The 27,897-nt window shown below is 46.5% G+C and overlaps 1 protein-coding gene across 4 annotated transcripts in view; it reads left to right on the forward strand.

Annotated features, from left to right (window-relative positions):
* MIA2 (MIA SH3 domain ER export factor 2) overlaps positions 1-27,897 on the forward strand; it is a 298,404-nt gene that overhangs the window by 181,112 nt on the left and 89,395 nt on the right. For all 4 annotated transcript variants that reach the window (XM_063947624.1, XM_063947626.1, XM_063947625.1 and 1 more), the window contains exons 16-24: positions 12,035-12,152; positions 14,695-14,741; positions 15,022-15,112; positions 15,581-15,719; positions 16,025-16,126; positions 16,356-16,416; positions 18,112-18,147; positions 20,068-20,135; positions 20,481-20,560. In XM_063947624.1, the coding sequence (XP_063803694.1) occupies positions 12,035-12,152; positions 14,695-14,741; positions 15,022-15,112; positions 15,581-15,719; positions 16,025-16,126; positions 16,356-16,416; positions 18,112-18,147; positions 20,068-20,135; positions 20,481-20,560 (742 nt within the window). The remainder of the gene's footprint in view (positions 1-12,034; positions 12,153-14,694; positions 14,742-15,021; positions 15,113-15,580; positions 15,720-16,024; positions 16,127-16,355; positions 16,417-18,111; positions 18,148-20,067; positions 20,136-20,480; positions 20,561-27,897) is intronic.

A 27,897-nucleotide genomic window follows, 5' to 3' on the forward strand; every position in this document is an offset into this window, starting at 1 on the left:
CACGTTTGTAAAATCCTACAAATTTGATACCCTGGCTAAGGAGGACCTGGAGTTCTCTCATTCGGTGCTGCAGAGTCATCCGCACTCTCCCGCCCGTTTGGGAGCTTTGGTATAATCCCCATGGTCCTTTCAGGAACCCCAGCATCCACTAGGACGATAGAGAAAATAAGAATTTACTTACCGATAATTCTATTTCTCGGAGTCCGTAGTGGATGCTGGGCGCCCATCCCAAGTGCAGATTATCTGCATTACTTGTACATAGTTACAAAAATCGGGTTATTATTGTTGTGAGCCATCTTTTCAGAGGCTCCGCTGTTATCATACTGTTAACTGGGTTCAGATCACAGGTTGTACAGTGTGATTGGTGTGGCTGGTATGAGTCTTACCCGGGATTCAAAATCCTTCCTTATTGTGTACGCTCGTCCGGGCACAGTATCCTAACTGAGGCTTGGAGGAGGGTCATAGGGGGAGGAGCCAGTGCACACCACCTGATCCTAAAGCTTTACTTTTTGTGCCCTGTCTCCTGCGGAGCCGCTATTCCCCATGGTCCTTTCAGGAACCCCAGCATCCACTACGGACTCCGAGAAATAGAATTATCGGTAAGTAAATTCTTATTTTCTGCCCCGATGTGTCTATCCTTGGATAACCGGAGGTGAGACTGATGCTGATTAATTCTCATCTTTGTTATTAGTATTTTTGTTTTATTATTTGTATATCTTTATTATCTGTATTTTCGATTTTGGTCGAATTTTCACCTATTTATGCTACGTATACGTGTATATACTGCTTGGTATGCTATATGGGAGGAACGCTGTATCCTTTCATGGGAGAGCCGGACTTAGCCTAGCTTAGGTCATTAGTTTATTGCTCCTATTGGTTTTGTGTACTTTTATCCTTCTGTCACTTTATACTAATGTTCTGTCACCCTATATGTCTGGGGTTTTTCTTTTTTTTATTATTTTCATTATTTTTTATCCTGACTTATTGTTCATTTCTGTTTGTGCCGTACGCATGTCGCTAAGATAGCTGATGTTAACTGCGTAAGATCTATAATATTCTTAAACAGCGGGAGAGCTCGGCCTCACCTAGCTCAGATCATTGGGGCAGATGTATTAACCTGGAGAAGGCATAAGGAAGTGATAAACCAGTGATATTTGCAAGGTGATAAAGGCACCAGCCAATCAGCTTCAATATGTAAATTAACAGTTAGGATCTGATTGGCTGCTGCCTTTATCACCTTGCAAATATCACTGGTTTATCACTTCCTTATGCCTTCTCCAGGTTAATACATCTGCCCCATTATTATATATTGCCCTCCATCAGTTATCCATGTGCCTTGATATCCATTGGTGAGTGGGGAGGGAGGGTTGGCTACTTAGGGTAGTTGAGAGAGGGCCGGGGTTTTAGGGTTCCTAGTATACCTAAGTTGGGGGTAGGCTATACGGGGTGGGGGGTTACTGGGCAGGTTGTTAATGGGGGGGGGGGGGGGCTTATGGGGATCCAAGTATACCTAGGTTTGGGTTAGGTTATACAGGGTGGGGGGTTCTGTGGTGGTTTGTTTTGAGGGGTTTTGTTTTGTTTTCGATAAATGTTGCAGAGATATATGTTTTGTCTATATGCCTGGCAGGTATCTTAGGTATTTTATAATATATACTTATGCGAGTGTTTCTCTATGGTCTACAGTGCCACTATGGCTCATGTGCCTTTTTTACTATATTTTTGCGGCGTGAGCTCACATGGCGCCTGTGGGCTCTTAATGCCTATTGTTCTATTTGAGGTGTATTGCATATCCTGATCTACAGTAGATGGTGTGTCCTGTTCTATACTCTGTGTCAATTCCCTGCCCGTAGCTCTGATTATATACTGCATGTTTCTTTATACCTGTCATTATGTTCCTTTTTTTTGTTTGGTTCTTATGTCTTTGTTTGTAAGAAAAAGGAAAAACAATAAAAGATTATTGAATAAAAAAAAAAAAAGATACACATACAATTTTTTTTTTAAATGCCCTGTATATTCCTTAATGCAGTAGTGTGTCTTTTTTAATTTTTGTAAAAAAAAAAAAAAAAAAAGACGATTCTACAAGGGCCATTTAATTTAGCGGAAGTCGATGGAGCTGGTCCCATCGGCTCCTGCGTGGCAACTTCAGAAGATTCTGCTCACACCTTTATGGAGGTGCGAACATAGTCTGCCTACCATAATTTGCAGAGAAGTGGCTTATTGAATTTGCCTACAAATATCAGGTTAATAAATGTAGAACAGCAAGTGGGAAGTGTGTAAAGTCATATCCCATGAATTACGGATCTTCCTAGTTGTTACGGCATGGCTTCCAAGTTATAATTCCTAACTTATTCTACTAATTCTTTCACTAAGATTGATGTCTCTCTCTGCAAATATCTATTATCGTGGCATGTTATCGATAATGAAATTATCTCTACTAAAAAAAAAAAAAAATTGTACACACAAGTAATACATTTTTTTTATTAACTTAGTATTTTTTTTATACTTATATCTGTTCTCTCTCTTTTGCCATTGTTATTGTTCAGGTGTATTAAAGTGTCTAATAAACAACAAGTGGTGTCAAAATATCTTGTAACTTTAAAATAAATTGCTCTAACCAACACTGGCTTTCTAGTTTAGAGAGTTTGACCTCAAAGAAAAACTCTGTACGTTTTTGTATTGCTCTTAAATCGCTACTGCCAGGCGGGTAGGAGTCATATGTCCGACAAGCCAGGTACTTGCAGTACACTGCCTAATCCTGGCACTTTTAAAATGCAAAAAAATAGGTACCTCATAGATAAAGAGGAAATCCCGAACCAGGAATATATATTATGTTTTTATTCTCAAGGGAAATATTCTTCTTATTGCCTGTTCACATGGATAATATGTCCATATCTGGAACGTGAGGTTAGTGCTGCTTACTGATTCATTACATACATAGAACTTTACTAAAGCTTTGTTGAGGCTATAGTAAAACGAAATGCGTATAGACATTTCTGTGTATTGTCTGTACAATGTGATAGGCTTGTAAAATACCTCTTGAGATGTGTACTCGGTTAAACCTTATATGATGAGGGCATATTAATGTGCTATCAAAGAGGCGTAACTTAATTTTTCTGTCAGCCTAGGTAGACACTGGGACTGTGGGGATGGTGTAGGAGCACTGTGGGCACCAAGGGGTTAAACTTCTGCAGAGTGCAGCAGAGGCTCCTCATCCCCCTATACCTCGCCTGCCCATGGGAAGCCAGTTTTTTCTTTGTGCCTTCAGCACAGGCACTTTTTTAAATTTCTCTTCTCTTCATTTTTTATTTATTTTTTTCCTCTTCTACTTCAGCAGCAGCACTAGTGTCAGCGCTGCTGATGGATTCTGATCCCCTCCGGCGGCCGGTGAACGGTCCTCCACGGCCGCTCTCACTAGCCTCCTCTCCTCCACACGGAGGAGCCACAGTCGGAGGGGAACTTAGTAGCAGGGTCAGCGCTGCTGGATGCAGCACGCGGCCGGTGAAAAGACCCCCACGGCCGCTCTCGCCAGCCACTTTTCCTACACCATACTTGCCTAGCTGACCCTCTCCATGAGGGAGAAAATGCTCTATTCCTGGACTTTCCTGGTAATGTATGATTGCCATTACCTGTGGTGAGCTAGTTAATTGATAAGAAAGGTGTTTCACCACAGGTGATGGCAATTATACATTACCAGGAAAGTCCAGGAACAGAACATTTTCTCCCTCATGGAGAGGGTCAGGTAGGCAAGTATGTCCTACACTGAGGAGCAGCAGCTGGAGGCGAACTTGGTAAGCAGCTTCCTGACATGCACGGGAGCAGGCGCTTGCAGCAACCCTACCACCGTCAGGGAGGGAGCAGCCCCCGGTGGTCCTGGCAGCGGGTCTCCGTCCTTTCAGAGCCACCGCTAGACCACCAGGGACATGGCGGCCATATTTCAAGGGGATACAGCTGGTGTCCCCGGAGTTCCAGGAGGGGGCGGGAATCCCCTGTAATTCCGCCCCCAGCCCCTTGGCCATAGCCTGTCCGGGGTTTAGGCGCCAAGGGGAACTTCTCTCCTCCCTCCTTTCCTAGCTGGTCAGCCATTTACAGCATTCTGCAGCCGGCAGCCCAGCAGGATTGAAGTCCTGCTCCCCTATACCTCACTGTCCTGGTGTCAGGGTATTTGTCCCCCACCCCACTTCTCTGTGCAGGTGGTTGGGTACTAGTGTGCCTCTACATTTATTTTAGTGTGACATTGCAAGTGGTACTGGTAGGGTCTTAGGGTAGCCTTTTTTATTATTTTTCATATACTGTATTTTGTAACTTTAGTTAGCTTACTGGGTCTATTTTTTTTTTTAACAGTAGTCCTTACTGTGTTTGGGCCACACAGTCCCAGTACCTCGGACACTGGTCTGTGTCAGTGTCTCCCACAGAGCCACTTTCTCAGCCCCCACAGCAACCCTCTGCGAAGCCAACGTGGTTGCGCGATCTTTCTCAATCTGTGCAGGGCTTGGTACAGGTCTCCAATTCCCTACAACAGACTCTGACTTTTTCTACCATTCATCAAAAGTCCTGCCTGGAATCTTCTCTCCTCTCACTAACGGAGGAATCCCAAATCGGACGCCTCCTCGGTTGAGGATGCTGCTTCGCAAACCACAAGGGATGATACCTTCAGTCTCAGGACGACCGTATGACGCAGACCAGGGTGGATGATCTCATCAAGTCTGTCCGTCTGCAGCTGAAGATTAAAAATACGGATGTGCCTGCAGATACTGAGGCTCCTTTCTTCAAACGTAAGAAGAAGGATCCTGCAGTGTTTACCTCCTCTACTCACGTGAGCAATGCTTTCAAGGAACCCTGGGCACACCCGAATAAGAAATTTTCTGGTGTGTTGCCGCATTCTTACCTTCTATCCTGTACCGCAAGAGGAACAAAAAAAATGGAAGACACCTCCTCCCGTGGATGCTCATGTGGCCAGATTGGTCAAGTCGACCACCCTGCCTATTCCTGATGTCACGTCTTTACGGGATCCAGCTGATTAAAAAGTTGGACCAATTCCTCAAGACAATCTTTACTAATGCAGGCGCAGTTACCCATCCTGCATTTGCTTCGGCCTGAATGTCTTTAGCCATCGGTAGTTGGGCAGATGCTCTAACGGATGGCCTGCAATCTGTGACACAACGCTCTGATTTACTCTCCGTGGTGGACCTTATCAGAGAAGCTAGCACTTACCTGGGTGATGCGGCTATAGATTCGGGTACATCTGCTGCCAGAATCTCTGCGCCCTTGTTGGCGGCTAGGCGTGCCTTGTGGCTTCGCTTGTGGAGAGCGGATAATGACTCTAAAAAACTTTGAGTCTCTCCCCTTTATGGGAGACATGCTCTTTGGACCTGAATGGGATAAGATTGTGACTAACCTGGCAACTGCCAAACTGCTTTTCTACCTTCGGCGCCAAAGTACAAGCAACTTTCCTTTTGCTCTCAGGCAAACCAAAGGATCAGTCTTCCTCCTGTGTACAGAGTTCCTCTTCTAAATCTACCAAACCAAAAGGTCGACAGTCCTGGGCTGGACGTCGTCAAACCCCTAAGCAACCCGACAAACCTTCAGCATGACGTGAGGGGTCCCCACCAGGACTCCTCTGTGGTGGGCGGTCAGCTTTTACTATTTGCCGACATCTGGTAACCTCCACGTCCGACTCTTGGGTGTCAGGCTGTTAAGTTCAAATATATCTCTAATTTATAATGCCAGCGTTAATATATGCTGTGGGCGCAAGGCGCATCTTATTACCATATACAATAAAACTGCGCTGTACGTCGCAAACACTACATCCCTTAAGAGAAAACAAGCACTCGCACACATTTTCTGAGTTCCAACGCTCAGTGATGTATATATTTGATATTAAAAGGATATGCATACATGTACAGTATGTGTGTGTGTTATATATATATATATATATATATATATATATATATATATAAAAATATAAAAATAATAGTTACAGGTTTACAATTACACAGGACGCAGTTGTTACAAAAGAATCCATACAGCCACAGCCAGCATACATTACCATTTCCCTCAGTGCACACTCCGCTCCATCTCTCTCTTTCTCTCTCTCTCTCTCTCTCTCTCTCTCTCTCTCTCTCTCTCTCTCTCTCTCTCTCTCTCTCTCAGCAAAAAACAGCAACAGAAAAACAGCAAACAGAGCTTCTTGTGTGACTGGAACACCTATATCCTGTGTATTTTGGGGGAGTACATGTCTGGGACTGAGTCTTCTGTTATTGGTCCAGGGGAGGGAACTTTCTCATTCATGATGTGTTATTGGTCAGTTCATATGCAAGCAACGTCCAGCCTTGAAGATGACATCATAGTGGTTGGCCACTGGTTTCCTGCCCACATGCTGTCTTTGTTCTCATTTGAATTGTGGCTTCATATTCCTACATTTAATCATAACCAATCGTTGCAATGTGCTACAATCGAATCACAACTATCAAACCAACACTCTCATTCCCCTGATTATTTTGACACCAAGCATGACATGTTTCTCTTCTTCTGTTCCAAATAAATATATATATATATATATATATATATATATATATATATATGTATATGTATGTATATATATATATGTATATGTATGTATATATATATATATATATATATATATATATGATGTTATACTCTATTATATAATTGAATACATTATAATGTCTGGTGCTTGACATGTTTAATTTGTGTGGTGTGAAATATGTGTTGAATATATCTTTGTGGCTTGTCTGTGTGACTGCGTATGCTACCATATATCGCTGTGCACGCTGAGTGTATGCTCACGCACAGTGACCCATCTGATTGGAGTTTACATGTGCTGTGTATGTAATATTTTTGACTTCAACACGGCATAGTATCCAGGGGATACGCCCTCTTCTTTCTGGAGCGGCCACCTCGTCCGTTTTTTACCACCAGTCTGCCAGTGGACGTTGGCAAGGCCACCGCCCTTCTTCAGTCTTCCATCAGATCCCTCCTGACGGCAGGGGTCATTTGTTCCCATCCCCTCTCCTCAAAGGGGTATTGGTTTCTACTCCAATCTGTTCCTGGTACAAAATCCAGACTGTTCTTTCAGACCCATTCTCAACCTGAAGAAGTTGAATCTTTCTTTTTCTTCATGTTCCCAGGTTCAGGATGGAGTCTCTCCAGTCCGTCATGCAGGCGCTGGAACTGGAAGATTTCATGGCCTCCTTGGATATTCAGGACGCCTACCTCCACATGCCTATTCAATCGGACCATCAACGGTTCTTGCATTTCGCTCTTCAGAGCAACCACTATCAGTTCCGAGCCCTACCTTTCGGTCTCTCCACAGCACTGAGAGTCTTTACCAAAGTCATGGCGGTCCAACTGCGCTTACAGGGAATCAAGATTCTTCCATACCTGGACGACCACCTTCTCCTCGCTCAGTCTCAAGTGGTCTTACAACAGCATCTCAAGGTCACAATTGCGCTGTTGCAATCCCATGGCTGGCTGATCAACTTGCGCAAGTCCAGCCTGACTCCGTCCCAGTCCATGCTTCACTTGGGCGATCCTGGACACAAGGGTTCAGGGTGTGTTTCTACCCATGAACAAGATAGTGGTTATCCAGATGTTTAATCAAGGCTTTCCTCAAACATCGCAGTGTTTCCCTTCATCTGTGCATGTGGGTCCTAGGCAAGATGGTCTCTTGTTTCGACATGGTGGAGTATGCCCAATTCCATTCCAGACCACTGCAACTGGAATGGAACAGGTCACATCACCAACTCCGGTCCAGCTGGATTTCATTGTCCAAGGAAACGCGCCTGTCACTCCCGTGGTGGCTTCAGTCGTCCCATCTCACAATGGGCTGCCCATTCCTGATCCAGGACTGGGTCATTCTGGGTCACCACGGACGCCAGCCTACGGGGCTGGGGGGTGGTCACGGGCTGCCACTCCTTCCAGGGTCGTTGGTCAGCTCAAGAGGCAACTCTATCCATCAATGTCCTGGAGCTCCGAGTAATATACAGAGCTCTTTGCCAAGCGGGCCCTCTTCTTCTCGGCAAGACCTTCTCCGGATAGAGATAGACAACGCGACGGTGGTCGCTTATATCCACCATCAAGGCGGCAGCAGAAGTCAGGCCGCCATGCAAGAGGTCGGTCACATCCTCCGTTGGGCAGAACGTTTCCTACCGGCTCTGTCGGCGATTTACATCCCCGGAATACAGAATTGGGAGGCGGACTTCCTGAGTCGACAAGACTTCCATTTCCGGAGAATAGTCACTACATCCACAGGTGTTCCACCTTCTAGTGACCCACTGTGGTCAGCCGCACATAGATCTGATGGCCTCCCACCACAATCGCAAACTTCCTCCCGTACGGATCTCGAACTCTGGATCCAGGCGCGTTTCTTGTGGACGCTCTGGTAGCTCCTTGGCCCTTCCCGAAGGTTTATGTGTTTCCGCCGATTGCTCTCCTACCACGTGTACTCAGACGCCTGAAGCAGGAATGGGTCACGGGCATCCTCATCACCCCGGACTGGCCAAGAAGGACTTGGTACACGGATCTTTGCAGCCTCTCCATTCAGCCTCCATTTCGCCTGCCTCTTCGTCCAGACCTCCTATCCCAGGGACCTTGCCTTCACCGACCTGCCCCGCCTGGCTTTGACGGGGTGGTTGTTGAGAGGTCGTTCTTAAGAGCTCGGGTGTTCTTGGATCCAGTCATTGACACAATGCGCTCAGCCAGAAAACCGTCTTCGGCCGGCATATATCATAGAGTGTGGCGTCTGTACTTTTCAGTGGTGCTCGGATTGTCAATTCAATCCCTTGAGATATTGAGTGCCCATGGTTTTGACTTTTCTTCAAGCTGGTTTGGGCTTGGGACTTCGGCTTGCTTCCCTAAAAGTGCAGGTGTCTGCTCTTTCGGTTCTCTTTCAACGAAAGGGGGCCAATTCTTCGGCTATTCACACTTTTCTGCAGGGGGTACTACGTCTGCAACCTCCTTTTGTCCCCCCTGTTCATCCATGGGACTTGTCTTTGGTTCTCCGGATGCTTCAGAGGGCTTCATTTGAACCCTTGGATTCTGTGCACCTTTCTTGGCTTACTAGGAAGACTGTCTTCCTGTTGCCATTGCTTCGGCATGCTGCGTTTGCGACTTGGGCGCCTTGTATCACAGATCTCCTTTCCTAGTTTTCCACTCGGATCGGACGGTCCTACGTACTAGAATGGATTATCTTCTTAAAGTTGTCTGCAGGTTCCACATCAATCAAGAGATTGTGGTTCCGTCTTTACTACCCACCATGTCAGACGTTCCGGAAGAGTCATTGGTCACCTTGGATGTACCTATGTTGCCAGAACGGAATCCTTCCGCAAATCGGACTCCCTTTTTGTTCTTTACGATGTCCGAAAGCGTGGCTGGCCTGCTTCTAAACAAACTTTGGCTCGTTGGATCTGCATTGCCATTAGACAAGCTTATCTGCTGGCTGGGCGGCTTATTCCAGCGTCCGTTAGAGCTCATTCCACTCGGTCGGTTGGCCCTTCTTGGGTGGTTCACCACGGTGCTTCTGCTGAGCAGCTTTGCAGTGCGGCTACGTGGTCTTCCGCAAACACTTTCATCAAATTCTATCAGTTTGCCACCTTCGCCTCGGCTGATGCGGCCTTTGGGCGTCGTGTCCTCAGTGCAGCTCGGGAGCGTTCCTGCCCGTAATGAAACCGCTTTGGGACGTCCCACAGTCCCAGTGTCCACCTGGGCTGACGTAAAAAAGAGGATTTTTGTCTTACCTGTTAAATCCCTTTTTTCGAAAGCCGTGCTGGACACTGGGCGCCCACCCTTATGCTCCGTTGCTGAGGTGTCCTTTCTGCTGGCACTCCGTGCCATGTCTCTTTTGACCGGGGCAGTACATCTGTGTGTATGTGTGCCGGTCCTTTTTCTTTTCGGTTCTTATCTCCGGTACCTGTTCTTGAGGCTTGTTAAGATGCAAACTCGCTTCCCATGGGCAGGCGGGGTTTAGTGGAGGAGGAGCCTCTGCTGCACTCTGCAGAAGTTTAACTCCTTGGTGCCCGCAGTGCTCCTACACCATACCCACAGTCCCAGTGTCCACCACGGCTTCCGAAATAAGGATTTTACAGGTAAGACATGGAATAAAAGCTACATTGATAAAAAAATTTTTTAATGAAGACGGTACACAAGCATTTTCTATTAAATAATTCTTTATTTACACAATAATTTTGTTTTCTTTTTCAACACATTAAATTTCTAGAATCTGTTTATACTTCGCTTTTTATAACTTTAATATTTATTTCTTAACCCTAATACAGGGTAATAAATGATACACCATATGGAATAGCAACAAAGATATTTATTTTGCATATGTGTATCCCAAAAGGACATTTTTATAAATATAATAAAATAAAGGTACATTTTAACTAAATACTAAGTACAATATTATTTTGTGGTAGGTAATGAGTGCATCTATACTCAAACCGATTCCTTTTTCTCTTTCTAATGATCCCATAGATAGAACTTAGTGGGTGGTAACTTCAGGTGTCCACTCACCTGTGGTAACAAGAGCTGTCTGTACCTAGAGTATAGTCCGATATTCTGGGTGATTGCTGATAAGTTAATTGGTACAAGCATGGCAACTTCGGTGTCTTTGGTAATAGTTGGATGATAATGTAAATCTGTGTGTGTTCTTGGTATGGGTGGTTTGCGCAAGAAACTAATCGGAAATAAATGATAGGAACGATTAAACTATAAACTGTATGAAACTTTAAAAAGTAACTTCTGTTAAGTATTGCCAATTATAATCAAGTCAATACAGCTGAGATCTGGTAATAATATATCTAATTTGCAATGTGATTAGGCGGCTCAGAGGTAGGTAGGAAAAAAAGAGGGATAAGTAAGATGCAGGAGTGGGTGGGGTAGAAGATAATTAATGGTGGTTAATGATTGACCAAAAACTTCGGTGTTCTGTGTGACGTGCAGATCCGTCTTCAGGACGAGCAGCCACTGTAAATGCTGAGAGCTTTTAGACCTAACATAGAAATGACTTGCCGTGAATGTTATAGCTGGCGTCGTGATGTATCACTATAAAGTGCCTGCCCCCTGATAAGGGAGTAGTGCTGCTGAAAGCAGTGAGTTAGCTGTAGGAGCTGCTGCAGTGGTATCCTAATGTCCATGCAGATTCTCTGTCAGAGTGTGGCCTCCAGTGAGAGCAAACACTTCAGCGACACGTCCAGCGCACTGCCATAACACGCCTGTAGGACGGACCATCTCCGTGCATCTGAACGGTCACCGCCCAGGAAGGCAGAATACATTTTTAATACAATTCTTTGTCTAGAATCACAAATGTGACAGTACAAACACAGTTGGGAGGCGTTCATGGTAAAAAGAAAATAATCGCTGAACTGTGGCCCTCATTCCGAGTTGATCGCACCAAGCAACTTTTTGCTGTTGGTGCGATCAACTAATTTCCGCCTATGGGGGGAGTGTATTTTAGCTTAGCAGGGCTGCGAAAGCTTGTGCAGCTCTACTGTGCTAAAAAAGTTTCCTGCAAAACAAGACCAGGGTAAGAGTTACTCACCCAGTGCGACGGATCCAGCGATGAAGGTCCCGGTCCTGACGTCAGACATCCGCCCTCCAAATGCCTCGACATGCCTGTGTTGGACTCGATGTGCCTGGAAAACGGTGAGTATCCGCCCCGGAACGCCTCCCGCCTGTCCATCTTCTTGCGATCGCCTCAGCGATCACATTTGTCGCTGGCGGCGACGTTGCCCGGCGGCGATGCACGTGCGCAGTGCGTCTGTCGCACATGCGCATTTCCGACCCGTTCGCACTGCAGCGAAGAACCGCTCCATGCGAACGGGTCGGAATGACCCCCTATGTCCGATACTAACCTGTGTACGACTCAGGCACTTTGTTTGTGTCAGAAACTTAATGAATAATGTTATAAAGTCACTATCTTGCAATGAGTGACACACTGAAGGGAGCAGAACAGCGCTGCACTGTGTATGTCCGGTGACTCTGTATGACCGGTTTTTGATGCTCTTTCTTTCTGCAGTCACTAGTTGACAGTTTGCTGACGATGAAAGACTGGATCTCCGAGGTGGATGAGCTTTATGAGGATGACGACACGATCTCCAGTATTAAGTGGGATTTTGAAAATGGAGAACCCCTGGGTAAGGAACCTTACATAATAAGCCCCATCTCTTCCCTTCCTCCAGACATCTCGCCACACAAATAATTGCAAGAAATCCAAACCTACTGTTGTAGAGTACTGACGTCTTTTAGGTTACATTTGAACTATTTCAGCATTGCGTTGTGGCTAGATAAGCGCTTCCAGGAACTGGTCTGTCATCATGGTAACATATGGGGGAAAGGAGGATTTGTGCCCTCTTCCATGTGTCGCTAGAACAGGGATTCAGCTCTGGTAAATGATGAGCTTTTTATAGGTAGAATAGACAATAAAACATTTCGTGCAGCAGGAGCTTATATGTATAACTTGTGGAGCACATGGCAAAGAGGGTGAGCTGAGGAATCTGTTCCTTATCTACGCCCTAAAACGTAAAGCACCACTCGACCTAAAGTCCAAGCTGCTTCCTAGCAAACTTTTAAAACCACTTACATACAGTATATAGATTACAGGGCTGACATTGAGACGGGCGGAAAGTGTCTCCATTTGCGTGCTGCCGTGGATGCCTGACTTACTACCTAATGCTAATGTAGGATACGCATGGCTTCAAGCAGTATGCCGCACCTTCCACTGTTTTTCCATCCAAAGCTGCAACTGTCATTATTATTAGTACCGACACTGCCCCATGCTGGGTGTGAAAGTTCCATCAGAAACAGGATTCCCTTCCCTAGCGACATTCCCACAAAACGGACTTGCGTGCGACTGCAGCATTGCGCCCAGTTCCACAATAAAAATGCCCAGATCTGCAAAGATCGGTCTGTCTCAGGAATTACACAAATGCATAAAATTGCTCCGGCGCATGCACAGTATAGTAAGACTCGCTTTTTGTGCCCTTCAAAGGAAATGTGCCCAACTTAGAATCAGTAGAGTAATGAGAACTTATAAATTAATAATTATGGAGTCATTTCTTCTCTTACTGTACTGTAGGTTCCTGAAATGGCTTGCACCACAATTCTGAAACTTTTTCATATTTTGTTCAATCTGTTTTTATTAAAGAATACTGGCGTTTTATAGTGTATGGACTTTTTTGTGGCCCTTTAACTATTGGCTGCCGTTAAGTATATTTTGCAGTAAGCCTGATGACAATCAGTGGCATCACTCATGTTTTATTAGCAACACATTACAGTGTGTAAGTGTCTGCTTTTATACGTATCATTTATATTATCCAGCAGTCTGATTTTTATTTAGTTTGTGCATTTGAACTTAATGCTGGTCTGTGAGAGTAAAAATATGATGGCTTCCTGATAGATGAACCACTTTCCCCAGTCCCCTGATCCTGATAGATGAACCACTTTCCCCAGTCCCCTGATCCTGATAGATGAACCACTTCCCCCAGTCCCCTGATCCTGATAGATGAACCACTTCCCCCAGTTCACCTGATACTGGTGGTCATTCCGAGTTGACCGCTCGCTAGCAGTTTTTAGCAGCCATGCAAACGCTATGCCGCCTCCCACTGGGAGTGTATTTTAGCTTAGCAGAAGTGCGAACGAAAGGATCGCAGAGCGGCTTCAATTTTTTTTTTGTGCAGTTTGAGTAGCTCTAAACCTACTCCGCTCTTGCGATCACTTCAGACTGTTCGGTTCCTGTTTTGACGTCACAAACACACCCTGCGTTCGGCCAGCCACGCCTGCCTTTTTCTTGGCACGCCTGCATTTTTTCGAACACTCCCTGAAAATGGTCAGTTCACACCTAGAAATGCCCACTTCCTGTCAATCACTCTGCGGCTAGCAGTGCGACTGAAAAGCTTCGCTAGACCCTGTGTGAAACGACATTGTTCGTAGTAATAGTACATTTCGCGTGCGCATTGCGCCGCATAAGCATGCTCAGAAGTGCCATTTTTTTTGCCTAATCGCTGCACAGCGAACTAATGTAGCTAGCGATCAACTCGGAATGACCCCCACTGATAGATGGGTATGTTTGTGTGCCTGTTACTTCCATGCACTTTAGAAAAACCTTCCACAACACAGGTACTTTCTGTTACTGGAGCGAAGTGTACCTGGCTGATCGGGCAGGAGATGAGATCATGCATCGGCAAGTGCAAACATACTTGCCGATGCAAGAAGGATGGCGGAAGAGTGGCAGGGGATGCCAGGCTGCATTCTGCACCATGGCATCGCTAGCGATGTCTTCCGATTTGATCCTGCAGCATTGCCGACCCGAAGACATCGCTAACGACTGCGTGGGCATGCAGATCAGGTGTACACACTAGAAGATATGGATGATATGTCGTTCCTAGCCACGTCAGAATGATATCTTAGGCCAGGCATGTCAAACTCATGGTCATCCAGCTGTTGTGAAACTACAAGTCCCTGCATGCTTTACCAGCTGATCAGTGGAAGGTATGCTGGCAAAGCATGCTGGATCTTGTAGTTTCACAACAGCTGGAGGGCCACAAGTTTGACATGACTGTCTTAGGCGATTATATATCGTGTTGTGTGTACCCGGCTTTAGATGGTGGACAGATTTTCTGACATGACTGGATGAAAATCTGCCACTTGTTGCTAACATTGTATTAATCTTAATTTTAGGGGATCCACAGAAGCAAACCATAAAGAAATTGATCTTTGCTGCAATGGTAGGTGTCATTTATTTCTTTTTTAGAAATTCTATAGATCACTCAGCCTCAACCCCCAAGTGTCCCCCGACAGGTCATTTGTTGAGGATTTCTGTCTTCGGCAACAGATAGGATAATTACTGGCCCAGCAACATAGAGTACCTCACCTGTGCATGATAAGACATCCAGAAAACATAACCTGTCGCTGCTGGATTAGAAAACCTCTGCTGTAGATTGTAGTTGACACTGTGGCACTCAGCGTGTTAATCATTGATTTATACCTGTGCATTTCATTTTCTAGCTAAATGCGTCACTAAAGAGTGTTGAGTCTGAGAAGAAACAGCTGTATGATAACCTCTCAGATGAAATGAAGGCAAAGGAGCAGCTGGCAGGTAAAGTAATATACTGCTATACACTTATTTAGTATTGTAAGCACACCCTCTTTTTTTAAAAAATGTTTTCACTTACAGCCATGGGGGACACTGGAGAGACCATGGGGGGTATAGCAGTGCTGGAGGAGGCTGGGCTCTAATAGGTTAACTTTTTTTTTAGGACAGCCCAGACTCCTCCTCCCCTATACCCCGCCCCCTGCACAGGCCAGGCATGTTAGGACAAAATGAGCAATCATCACTTTACACACAGGCCTGATATTCAGTAAACCTGACCATATGACAAATAACATCTTACCAACTGTGCTTTGTCATCACTTGTCCAACATAAAAACAAGGCAGAGCGCATGGACGCTGCCTGCTCACTGCTGGCCGGGATCAGTAGCAAAAACCACAAGTCTTATTTCTGGGAAAAGGAATAGACAAAAGCCTTGTGACAATGAGTCTCTTTCATGTTGTCTCCATGTGCAGAGTGTATCACAAATCTTCAGAACTCAAACCAGTCTATGGCCTTAGAAAAGGAACAGCTGGATGGTGAACTGGAGAAGCTGAAGCAGAAAATGAGCGTCATGATGGAGGTGTATCAGGAAAACGAGCGAAAGCTTCACAGGTATAACTAGGCCAGCAGCACCAGAGTAGCGGCAGTTGCAGAACCTTTATAAACACAGTAATCTGGCAGTAGGAATGGTAGACACTCAGGATAGGAATGATTCCAACAGACGGGTCAACAGCCGTTCCAATCGTCCACTGTTGGATTTCACTTTGGCGCTTGTTTATGTACATAGACGTGGAAATAACTGATGTCCGTTTACTCCTGTAATTGTTCTATTGCGCTATGGATCCTATACCCCCTTTTTTTACCACAATTAGAAAGGGGGTGCGCGCTTTTTGTAAATTTCCACATCTGTCTTTCAGAAAACTTACCGTACAAGAAAAGGAGCGGATTCAAAAAGAAGCAAAACTATGCAAAGCAGATGAAAAAATGAACCTGGCAGCCGGCGAGCTTGTCACCGTCAAGTAAGACTTTATTTAAGGCCTTGTACGCTCAGGGGTAGGTACAGTGTTGCCTGTCCCAGTGCCTCTTATCCAACTCCTGCCTTTTGTATACAGTGTATGGCCGCACAAAGGGTTTCAGTACGCTGTAACTGAGTGTACAACTTATCGGCACCCACGTGTAGGAGACCTTCCAATCAGACATTGCGTTATATGCAGAATTCTATCTACTCACCAGTCTGCTCTTTCCTAGGACACGAGTAGCAGAACTGGAAGACGAGACTGAAAGGACTGTCTCCTCCTACCAAAGCCAGGTTAGTCTATATAATATCCTACTTGCAAAGGTTTCCATACCTTGACAGAATATCAGAAATGTAATATACAATCTTGTTGATTATTCAAGAGCAAGACGATCTTCTCCTTAAAGAAAAAAATGGCAGCAAAATTTTTTTTCAGAACATCAAAAACAAATCACTTGTATAGAAAGACATCCGTTTTAATTTTATTGGTTTTAGAAAGAGCAGTAAATGAAAGTAATCATTGTGTAATTTAAAATCACTGGGCTGATGCAGAGTTGATTGGAGTCTGATCTGTGGACGGGACCTTTCATATGTTTGTTCTGCGCATCCTTCAGAGCTGAGTGCGCACAACTACAAGTCATGCCCGAGTCACATGCAACTTAGGGGGTAATTCAACTCTTATCGTAGCAGCAAACTTGTTAGCTAATGGGCAAAACCATGTGCCCTGCAGGTGGGGCAGATATAACATGTGCAGAGAGAGTTAGATTTGGGTGGGTTATATTGTTTCCGTGCAGGGTAACTACGGGCTGCTTTATTTTTACACTGCAATTTAGATTCGAGTTTGAACGCACCCCACCCAAGTCTAACTCTTATGTCTGCACATGTTACATCTACCCCCCCTGCAGTGCCCATTAGCTAACAAATTTGCTGCTGCGATCAGATCTGGATTAAGCGCTTAGACAACGCATCTCTACTTATGGCTGAAGGTCCATAGTTTGGTTCTCACATAGGCAAGTTTAGCATGTCATTGGAATTGTGGCGTTGTGCATCCATGTAGAATCGACCAGGGATAGCACTGGTGCCAGTGCGGACTGATCACAGCTGCTATGAGGGCTATATGGCCACTTAGATGTGTGCACCGCTGTATACGACTAGAGAAATCCGTAGAAAGGATATAACAAATATAATATACACTGGGGGGGAAAAAAAGCACAAATATACAACATAACCCTAGTAAGTAGAAAGTAGGTGTTGGCATCTATGGGGGAGATGTATCAAGCAGTGTAAAGAGATGAGAAGATGCCTATAGTAACAAGCAATCAGCTTCTACCCATAGTTTAAAAAAAAAAATGTACTTGATAAATGTTACCTTGAAGGTATTTGGTTGCTATAGGCATCTTCATTGGTCCATGTCTCCTCTCTTTACGCTGATAGTTCTCCCACTGTAGTATGATGTGCCAGATCAGCTGATGCAGGACCTATGGTTTGTACCCATGGACCCATGTGGCCCTCCAGCTGTGGCGGAAATATACATCCCAGCATACCCTGCCACAGTTTTTGTATTCTCTAATGGAAAAACTATTGCATGGCATGCTGGGATGTCTAGTTCCATAGCAGCTGGAGTGCTGAATGTTGAGAACCCCTCTTTTACGCCAATGTAAATGTCTAACCCACTGTGATGATATCCAGATGTCTGTAATAATTAGACATGGAGATGACCTCTAAATGTGATCTGGATAAGGGAAGCAGCAGTCGGTATATCTTCACCTGTGGGTTAGAGGTTAGCAGGGAATACGGTATACTGTTCTGTGGACGTTTCTCCTTCTGCAGCTGGAAACAGTTGATCACATCGGCAATGACTGTGTGATGTAAAGTGCTGTAATTACAGACTAGAAGCTTCCTGGGGCCTTTACACATTTCTGTTTTAGAGGAGGACAGAACGAATTGTGATTTCTGTAAAACGCATGTTCTTTCTTTCTCTTTCCCAAGGTCACATCATATGAAAAGAAATCACATGATAACTGGGTGAGTGGAAATCCTCCCACCTGTACTTTCTAATACACCCCACTTACAGTCCATGGATCCATGTGTGTATTCATATATCTTGCAGATGGGCAAACTGCTCCGTATGGCTAATAATTATTTGTATGGTATTTGCATAGGAGGAACCAGTTTTACTTAGAGAGCTACTATGATCTACACAGTTTCAAGCAGTGTTATATGAGCTGAACCACTATTCCTGAGCATGCAGCCTATCAATTCATTAGGAGTCTAACCTCCCTAAAGATGCATCCCATTCACTAGGGTCAGTGGGTATGCGGATAGCATACCGAATGTCGGGATCCCGGCGGTCACAATACAGATGCCGAGAACCCGACGGCCACCATACCAGCGAGGTAGGCGAGTCCCCCTCTATGGGTGTCCACGTGGCATGTGCAGCGAGCCTGCAAGGGACTTGTTGCGCTCACCTCCCTGCCGGCATTCCACCGCTCGGGATGCTGATGTCTGCATAATGACCTTCGTCATCTCGTGCGGCTGTAACTCATACCGATCCTGGTCAGTGACCTCACTAAAGATGCAGCGCATTCACTAGTGTCGGTGACATTGCTTAAAGATGTATCCTATTCATTAGGAACCAGTGACATTGCTAAGGATGCATCCCATTCGCTGGGAACCGGTAACATTGCTAGGGAGGTATCCCACTCGCTAGGAGCCGGTGACATTGCTAGGGAGGCATCCCATTCGCTGGGAGCCGGAGACATTGCTAGGGAGGTATCCCACTCGCTGGGAGCCGTTGACATTGCTAGGGAGGCATCCCATTCGCTGGGAGCCGGTGACATTGCTAGGGAGGCATCCCATTCGCTGGGAGCCGATGACATTGCTAGGGAGGTATCCCACTCGCTGGGAGCCGGTGACATTGCTAGGGAGGCATCCCATTCGCTGGGAGCCGGTGACATTGCTAGGGATGCTTCCCATTCGCTGGGAGCCGGTGACATTGCTAGGGATGCATCCGATTTGTTAGGAGCCGGTGACATTGCTAGGGATGCATCCCATTCGCTGAGAATCTGTGACATTGCTAGGGATGCATCCTATTCGCTGGGAGCCGGTGACATTGTTAGGGATGCATCCCATTTGTTAGGAGCCGGTGACATTGCTAGGGATGCATCCTATTCGCTGGGAGCCGGTGACATTGCTAGGGATGCATCCCATTTGTTAGGAGCCGGTGACATTGCTAGGGATGCATCCCATTCTCTGAGAATCGGTGACATTGCTAGGGATGCATCCTATTCGCTGGGAGCCGGTGACATTGTTAGGGATGCATCCCATTTGCTGTGAGCCAATGACATTGTTAGGGATGCATCCTATTCGCTGGGAGCCGGTGACATTGTTAGGGATGCATCCCATTTGCTGTGAGCCAATGACATTGTTAGGGATGCATCCTATTTGCTGGGAGACGGTGACATCCCCACAGATGCATACTATTCACTAGGACAGTGATAGAACGGAGACAAGTCATGTATCCTGGCAAATTGATAACTACAATCTCATTGGTAGTTTTTAGCCCTTTGTTTATTGGAAAACATATTTAATCTTCTTGTTAGACATGTATTTATATATTCTTTTACTACAATAATATACTTGTAGCATAACTTAAGTTTCAGAGAGCGTCCTCTCTGTTACTGAAATGTAACTTTTACTCTAAACAAATGCTCAACAGTGATATTATTAGCGTTCTCAGGTATAATCAACATGTTGTATGATTTGATCCTTTGCTCTGGCAAATAATGACCCTGTACCTTACATGTGACCCCCGGTTGCCCTCAGTGCTGTGCACAGGAGGAGAGCATGGCGGTCCTCTCAATGTATTTTAATGTAACAGTAGATATCCCCCAGGACTCCGTAGTATGCAATAAATGTCCTGTAATTTGTGTGCTCTTTACGTAGCTCACTGCGCGGGCGGCAGAACGATACCTGTCTGACGTCAAGAAGGAAGCGGCACATCTGAGACAAAAGTGAGTACAGCGCTTCTGTAATCATAGATGTAACCGAATGAGATGTATAATTATTGTGCTGTATATCGCTGTCCCATACGTCTTTGTGTTTCTCCTATATGGAAGGTGATAGACTGCTGAGTTTCAGCTTATATCTACGTTGCAGAGATCCATATTATTGTCTTTGTATCTATAATATATATATATATATATAATTCTAGCTGAGCTGAAGTTGCTGAGTGCTAAAGGGTCACTATTGTGCCACGTAATAGGTTTGTATACAGAAATCTTCCACGTTGACAGCCTTATCTCAAACGCCTTAAGTCCCTGAAATTTATACAGTGTATTTGTTCTCCTAATCGACAGGTTAACAGAGGCGGAATATAAACTGGAGCTCCTGGAAAAAGATCCCTTTGCCTTGGATGTGATCCAAGCCATCAGTAGAGGTAAGGGGCTCATTTGTAACCTCATTATTATTATTTTCTGCCTCATGTTACCCTTTTCCCTTACATTGATATATGTTGTGCACACGTTACATCTAAGACTGGAAGAGTGTGTGTAGAGTGTTGTAGCACAGGTTTATATTAATCTATTCAGTTGTTTTTACATTTTCTCTTGCGTCCTAGAGGATACTGGTGATCCATTTAGCACCATGGGGTATAGATGGGTCCACTATGAGCCATGGGCACTTTAAGAATTTGATAGTGTGGGCTGGCTCCTCCCTCTATGCCCCTCCTACCAGACTCAGTTTAGAAAATTTGCTCGGAGGAGCCGGTCATGCTTGTGGAAGCTCCTGAAGAGTTTTTTGCATTTATTTTTCTGTTTGTAATTTTCGGCCAGGGCTGGTTAGCATCAGCCTGCCTGCTTCGTGGGACTTAGGAGGGAGGGGGGGGGGGGTGGCGGCCCAACCTCATTCTCATTCAGGGTTAATAGTCCTGTTCCCCGCTGACAAGACACTCAAGCCCCACCATGGCGAGCGTACATTCCCGCAGCACGTCGCCACCCCAAAGTGGTGAGTACTAAACCGGCGTCCTGCTTAGCGGGTCGCAGGCCATTATGGCGGCATGTGGGTACGGAGACACACGACATCTAACCGGGGCGGATTGCGTCTCCAGACTCAGCACACAACTGTGTCTCAGTGCACTGTACACACTACCCACACTGGCGAACAAAGCCTTCAAACTGTTCGGTCTCCTTTTTAAGCACAAATTACCTCAGCCAGTATAAAAAAAAGCGGGAAGACTGCGTGTCATTGAAGGGCCGGGGCTTCACTATGAGCGGATCCAGCAGCTCACCAGCGCCATTTTCCCTCTGCAGTGGACACAGACGCTGACTGACATGGACTTGCAGCTCCTCCGGAGAGACTCCTGATTTCCTCAGCGGTACCAGGGGGTCATAGCGGGGGGGGAGTGATTATTATCGTGTACTAAGTCCCCAATCTGGGTACTTAGTTTGTGACCCGGCTAAGCTCGGCATTAGCAATAAGGGCGCGGTGTGCTTGCTCCAAAATATCTGTGTCTCCCTGGAAGGGCACTTTGTGGGTTAACTGTGTGTGTGTGTGTGTATGTGCTGTCACATTTACAATATGTCAGGCAAAGATTTTGTTTCATGAATGGCAGAGTGTTCCTCTTCCCCAGGGAGCTCATTGCTATGTGCTCAGTATAGTGTACCTTCCCAGACTAGCAGGGCTGAACCAGCGTGGCTGGATTCCATTAAAGCAATGATTTCCAGTATCTCTAATAAATTGTCCCGCAATGAGAAAGAGACGCAATACTGTGGATGAGATTATGAACAGAGACTCTGTCCCCAAACTAGCGTCTCAGTCCCATGCTATTTGCCCACAAAAACGAACTCTGGCTCATATCCTGCAGTCTGACTCCGACGCTGAGAGGTCAGACATGGAGGAGGGGGAGGTGGATTCAGAAGGGGTAAACGCTGCTCTGTCACAGGGAGTAGAGGGTCTTATAGAAGCTATCAGACGTGCTACAAATTCCTGATAAGGTGACAGAGGAGTGTGAGGAATCTTATTTTAATGTAAAAAAGAAGTCCTCAGTCACTTTTCCTGTGTCAAGGAAATTGAATACCCTGTTTGAAGAACCGTGGGTTAATCCTGATAAGAAATTCCAAATCCCTAAAAAGGTTACTCTCATCTTTTCCTTTTCCTCCTGAGGATAGGAAAAAATGGGAAAGTCCATCGATAGTGGATGCATCTGTGTCCAGGTTGTCACAGGAAATTGTTACCTGTCCCTGGTACAGCCTCCCGGAAAGACACAGCTGATCGTAAAATTGAGACTACACTCAAATCCTTGTACACAGCTGCTGGGGTGGCTCAGAGACCCACTATAGCATGTGCGTGGATTACTAAAGCCATTGCTGAATGGTCTGGTAACCTCATTGAAGGGTTGTATTCATTATGTAGGGGGGAGATTGTGTTACTCCTGCAACATATAAAGGACTCTGCTAACTTTATGGTGGAAGCCATAAAAGAAGTAGGTTTGCTTAATGCACGCACCACTGCTATGGCAGTGTCAGCACGCAGGGGTTTATGGTTACGCCAGTGGACTGCGGACTCCAGGAAAGGCGTGGAAGGTCTACCCTTCACAGGGGAGGCTTTATTTGGAGATGAACTAGACAAATGGATCTCAAAAACTACTGCGGGTAAGTCAACATATCTTCCTTCTGCAGCTCCCCCAACCAGGAAGACCTACTGAGCACCTACTCTACAGTCCTTTTGGACTGGCAAGTTTAAGGGAAAAGCCAGAGGATCTTCTACAGCCAACAGAGGCGCTAGAGGTAAACCACGCAAACCAGCAACTGCCAGTTCTCAGGAACAGAGCTCTAGTTCTGCTTCCTCAAAGCCTTCTGCATGACGGTGGACCGCATTGCATGGAAGACTGGCAGGTGGGAGGCCGACTAAAAAATTTCAGTCACATCTGGACAACATCATGCCAGGATCCGTGGGTCATACTGTAGATCTTATTTCCAAGGGCTACAGACTGGAGTTTCAGGAGCTCCCACTTCACAGATTCTTCAAATCAGGCTTACTAGCTTCACAAGAGTATAACCTTACAGGATGCCATTCAAAAACTGGTACAGACTCGGGTCATTGTTCCAGATCCACCTCATCTCCAAAACAAGGGATATTATTCCATCTTGTTTGTTGTACCGAAACCGGACGGTTCGGTAAGGCCGATTTTGAATCTAAAATCATGGAATCCGTACTTACGAGTATTCAAATTCAAGATGGAGTCTCTGACAGCGGTGATCTCAGGTCTGGAGGAAGGGGAATTCCTAATGTGTCTGTATATCAAGGATCCGATGATGGTCTCTCCACAGCACCGAGGGTGTTCACCAAGGTGATGGCAGAGATGATGCTTCTCCGCAAGCAGGGAGTGAACATAATTCCGTACCTGGACGATCTTCTGATAAAGGCACCGTCCAGGGAGAGGTTGTTGTAACAGCATTGTCCTCGCAACCAAACTACTACTGGGAAGCTCCCATTTCTGGGAATGATACTGGCCACAGAGTCGCAGAAAGTTTTTCTTCCGTTGGAACTGCTTTGGTAATCCAGTTGATAGTTCGGGATGTCCTGAAGCCAACCCGGATATCTGTGCATCTATGCATTCGCCTTCTGGGGAAAATTGTGGCCTCTTACGAGGCACTTCAGTATGGAAGGTTTCATGCGAGGCCCTTCCAGTTGGATCTGTTGGACAAATGGTCCGGATCGCATCTTCACATGCACCAGAGGATCCGTTTGTCGCCAAAGGCCAGGATCTCCCTTCTGTGGTGGCTACAGACTTCTCACCTAATCGAGGGCTGACTGTTCGGGATTCAGAATTGGATTCTGCTAAACACAGACGCAAGCCTCAGAGGTTGGGGAGCAGTCACCCAGGAGGTGCAGTTTCAAGGAAGATGGTCAAGTCAGGAAATCGTCCTTCCATTCAACATTCTGGAACTCAGGGCTATATACAACGCCCTTGTGCAGGCCACATATCTTCTTCAAGATCGGGCCATTCAGGGCCAGTCGGACAATGTGACGGCAGTAACGTACATAAACCGACAGGGCGGAATGAAAAGCAGAGCAGCAATGTCGGAGGTATCAAGAATTCTCCTCTGGGCAGAAAAACACGCTGTGGCGTTGGCGGTCTTCATTCCGGGAGTAGACAGCTGGGAAGCAGACTTCCTCAGAAGACACGACCTGCACCTGGGGTAGTGGAGCCTTTACCTGGAGGTGTTCAGGTGCTTAACACGTCGATGGGGATGTCCACAAATCGACATGATGGCCTCTCGTCTCAACAAGAAGCTCAAGCGGTATTGTTCCAGGTTAAGAGACCCACAGGCAGTGGCAGTGGACGCTCTGATAACTTCATGGGTTTATCAGATAGTGTACGTGTGTCACAACTGAGGGCCCGAGCTGACGGGAGGCAGCCTCAGTTGTAGGGGCTGAGGTATAGTGGAACCTGGGAGGTTGTATCAGACCCCTAGACATGTAAGTAACATGTAACAGAATTGCCCGAAGGCGTGACCACGACAACCAGGATAAAAGTCAATGATGTTTATTTATGACAAAACTCCGTAACACAGCAGTAGTAAAAAGAAAACCTAAAAATCAGCAGAGAATAAATACAGTTCCTGGGTACTACAGGGTGGCAAGGGCCACAGGGCTCTGGTAGTGTGAGATAGTTCTTATAATCTTCTAGTTGGAAAGTCCTTACCAGGCCCGACTGTAGCAATGGAGATAGCCCAGGATCGTACCAGCTGGTGTTCCAGGAAAAGCTGGGCTGCTGTGGATAAAACGGCTGCTGTGGGTACTGGCTGGAACCAGACTGATGTTGGCACGGAGTGGGTACTGGCTGGAACCAGTCAAATAATAAATGTAGCTTGAGAGCGATGAAATATGAAGTGATGTTTGGAGATTGAGAGCGGTGAAATTATAATGCCGGTGATAAATGATAATATGCAGAAAAGGGTACCGGCACTTTAAGAAGAGCTGACCTCTGCTGGAAGCTGGATGCTGAAAGCAGGTGGCTCTGTAGCTGGAAGCAGATGAATCCAATGAGGATAGGAGAGTCAGGCTACACCGCAGGTGGAATGCTGGTGCGGGTCTCTTTAGTGGAGGTTTGGAGACAGGAACTGGAACCTGGAAAACAACCACAGGAGAGAGACAAACTGGAACTAGGTTTGACAACCAAAGCACTGACGCCTTCCTTGCTCAGGCACAGCATATTTATACCTGCAGCAAGGAAGGGGTTGGCTAGGCAATTATGCAGATTAACAATACAGACAGCAGATTGGTGGAAATGATCAGATGACAAAATCCAAGATGGCTGCGCCCATGCAGACACTTGGAGGGAAGTTTGGTTTGTAATCCATGTGAGAATTGAAACAGCAATGGCGGCGCCGGCCACAGGAGACAGGAGACGCCAGACTGATGATTGCACATCTAAACCACGCGGGCACAACGGAGGCCGCGGCTGACGTAATCGCCACTCTGACACTCTGCATGCAGGAACTCGGGGACAGCGGCGGAGGCCGCGGGGAACGCCACTCCAGATGTAACATGGCGCCGCGGTGACCGCGTCTCAGAGTGACAGGAGAGGAGGCAGGAATGTGGACATCAGTGTAACGGATGGGATCCGGTCCTGGAACGCTGAGCCAGCCTCAGGAGGCATCTGAAGGGTAAGTAATGGCGTCCAGATACCCGGATCGTGACAGCGTGTTTCCTCCACTTCCGCTGATCTCAAGAATTCTAAAAAGAATAAAAAGGGAAAAAGTTCAAGCAATGCTCATTGCACCGGACTAGCCAAGAAGGGCCTGGTACGCGGATCTTCTAGAGATGCTCCTGGAAGATCTGTGGCCTCTACCTCTTCGCGAGGATCTTCTGCAACAGGGGCTGTTCGTCTATCAAGGCTTAACACTGCTACGTTTGACGGCATGGAAGTTGAACGTCTCATTCTAGCCAGGAGAGGCATCCCTGACAAGGTAATCACGACTATGAGCCAAGCCAGGAAGGGGGTAACGTCTAAACATTACCACCGTATTTGGAAGAAATACGTCTCTTGGTGTGAGAGCAGAAAATATTCTGTGGTGGAATTTCATCTGGGACATTTCCTGCTTTTTCTGTAGTCGGGTGTGGATGTGGGCCTACGTCTGGGCTCGATAAACGTCCAGATTTCGGCCTTGTCCATTTTCTTTAGAAACAATTGGCGTCTCTTCGTGAGGTCCAGATATTCTTGAAAGGGGTTCTGCACATCCAGCCTCCCTTTGTGCCTCCCACGGCACCATGGGATCTCAATTTGGTGCTACAGTTCCTCCAATCAGACTGGTTTGAATCGTTACAGGAGGTAGACGTAAAATATCTTACGTGGAAAACAGTCACACTGTTGGCCTTGGCTTCAGCAAGACGTGTGTCTGAGCTAGGGGCGTTGTCTCACAAGAGCCCCTATTTCTCCAGCAGGGTCCACAGGTTATCCACAGGATAACAATGGGATATGATGAAGCGACAGCGGATTTGCACCAATCGGTCAAAGCTTTTCTGGCCTCCCAGCATGCATCGGGCCCGTCCATATATACCTGCCTCCTTGCTCAGGCAAATCAGTTTTTTGTTTGGTGCGGCAGGAGCCGGACCATGGTCAGAGGGCTGCTGGTTTTTAGCAGCCTCAAGCTTTCTTATTTTATTTTTATAGTCTTACTATTTTTCTCTAACGTCCTAGTGGATGCTGGGGACTCCGTCAGGACCATGGGGATTAGCGGCTCCGCAGGAGACAGGGCACAAAAATAAAGCTTTAGGATCAGGTGGTGTGCACTGGCTCCTCCCCCTATGACCCTCCTCCAAGCCTCAGTTAGGTTTTTGTGCCCGTCCGAGCAGGGTGCAATCTAGGTGGCTCTCCTAAAGAGCTGCTTAGAAAAAGTTTTTAGGTTTTTTATTTTCAGTGAGTCCTGCTGGCAACAGGCTCACTGCATCGAGGGACTTAGGGGAGAGAAGTCAACTCACCTGCGTGCAGGATGGATTGGCTTCTTAGGCTACTGGACACCATTGGCTCCAGAGGGATCGAACACAGGCCCAGCCATGGAGTCCGGTCCCGGAGCCGCGCTGCCGACCCCCCTTGCAGATGCCGAAGATGGAAGAGGTCCAGAAGCAGGCGGCAGAAGACTTTTCAGTCTTCCTGAGGTAGCGCACAGCACTGCAGCTGTGCGCCATTGTTGTCAGCACACTTCACACAGCGGTCACGGAGGGTGCAGGGCGCTGGGGGGGCGCCCTGGGCAGCAATGTATAATACCTTTTTATGGCTAAAAAATACATCACATATAGCCCTTGAGGCTATATGGATGTATTTAACCCCTGCCAGATCTCACAAACTCCGGAGAAGAGCCCGCCGAAATAGGGGGCGGGGCTTATTCTCCTCAGCACACAGCGCCATTTTCCTGCTCAGCTCCGCTGTGAGGAAGGCTCCCAGGACTCTCCCCTGCACTGCACTACAGAAACAGGGTAAAACAGAGAGGGGGGGCACTTTTTTTGGCGATATTACTATATTTAAGCTGCTATAAGGATACAACACTTATATAGGGTTGTTCCCATATATATTATAGCGCTTGGGTGTGTGCTGGCAAACTCTCCCTCTGTCTCCCCAAAGGGCTAGTGGGGTCCTGTCTTCAATAGAGCATTCCCTGTGTGTCTGCTGTGTGTCGGTACGTGTGTGTCGACATGTATGAGGACGATGTTGGTGTGGAGGCAGAGCAATTGCCGGTAATGGTGATGTCACCCCCCAGGGAGTCGACACCG

Source organism: Pseudophryne corroboree, chromosome 12, assembly GCF_028390025.1.
Source record: "Pseudophryne corroboree isolate aPseCor3 chromosome 12, aPseCor3.hap2, whole genome shotgun sequence".
NCBI lineage: Eukaryota > Metazoa > Chordata > Amphibia > Anura > Myobatrachidae > Pseudophryne > Pseudophryne corroboree.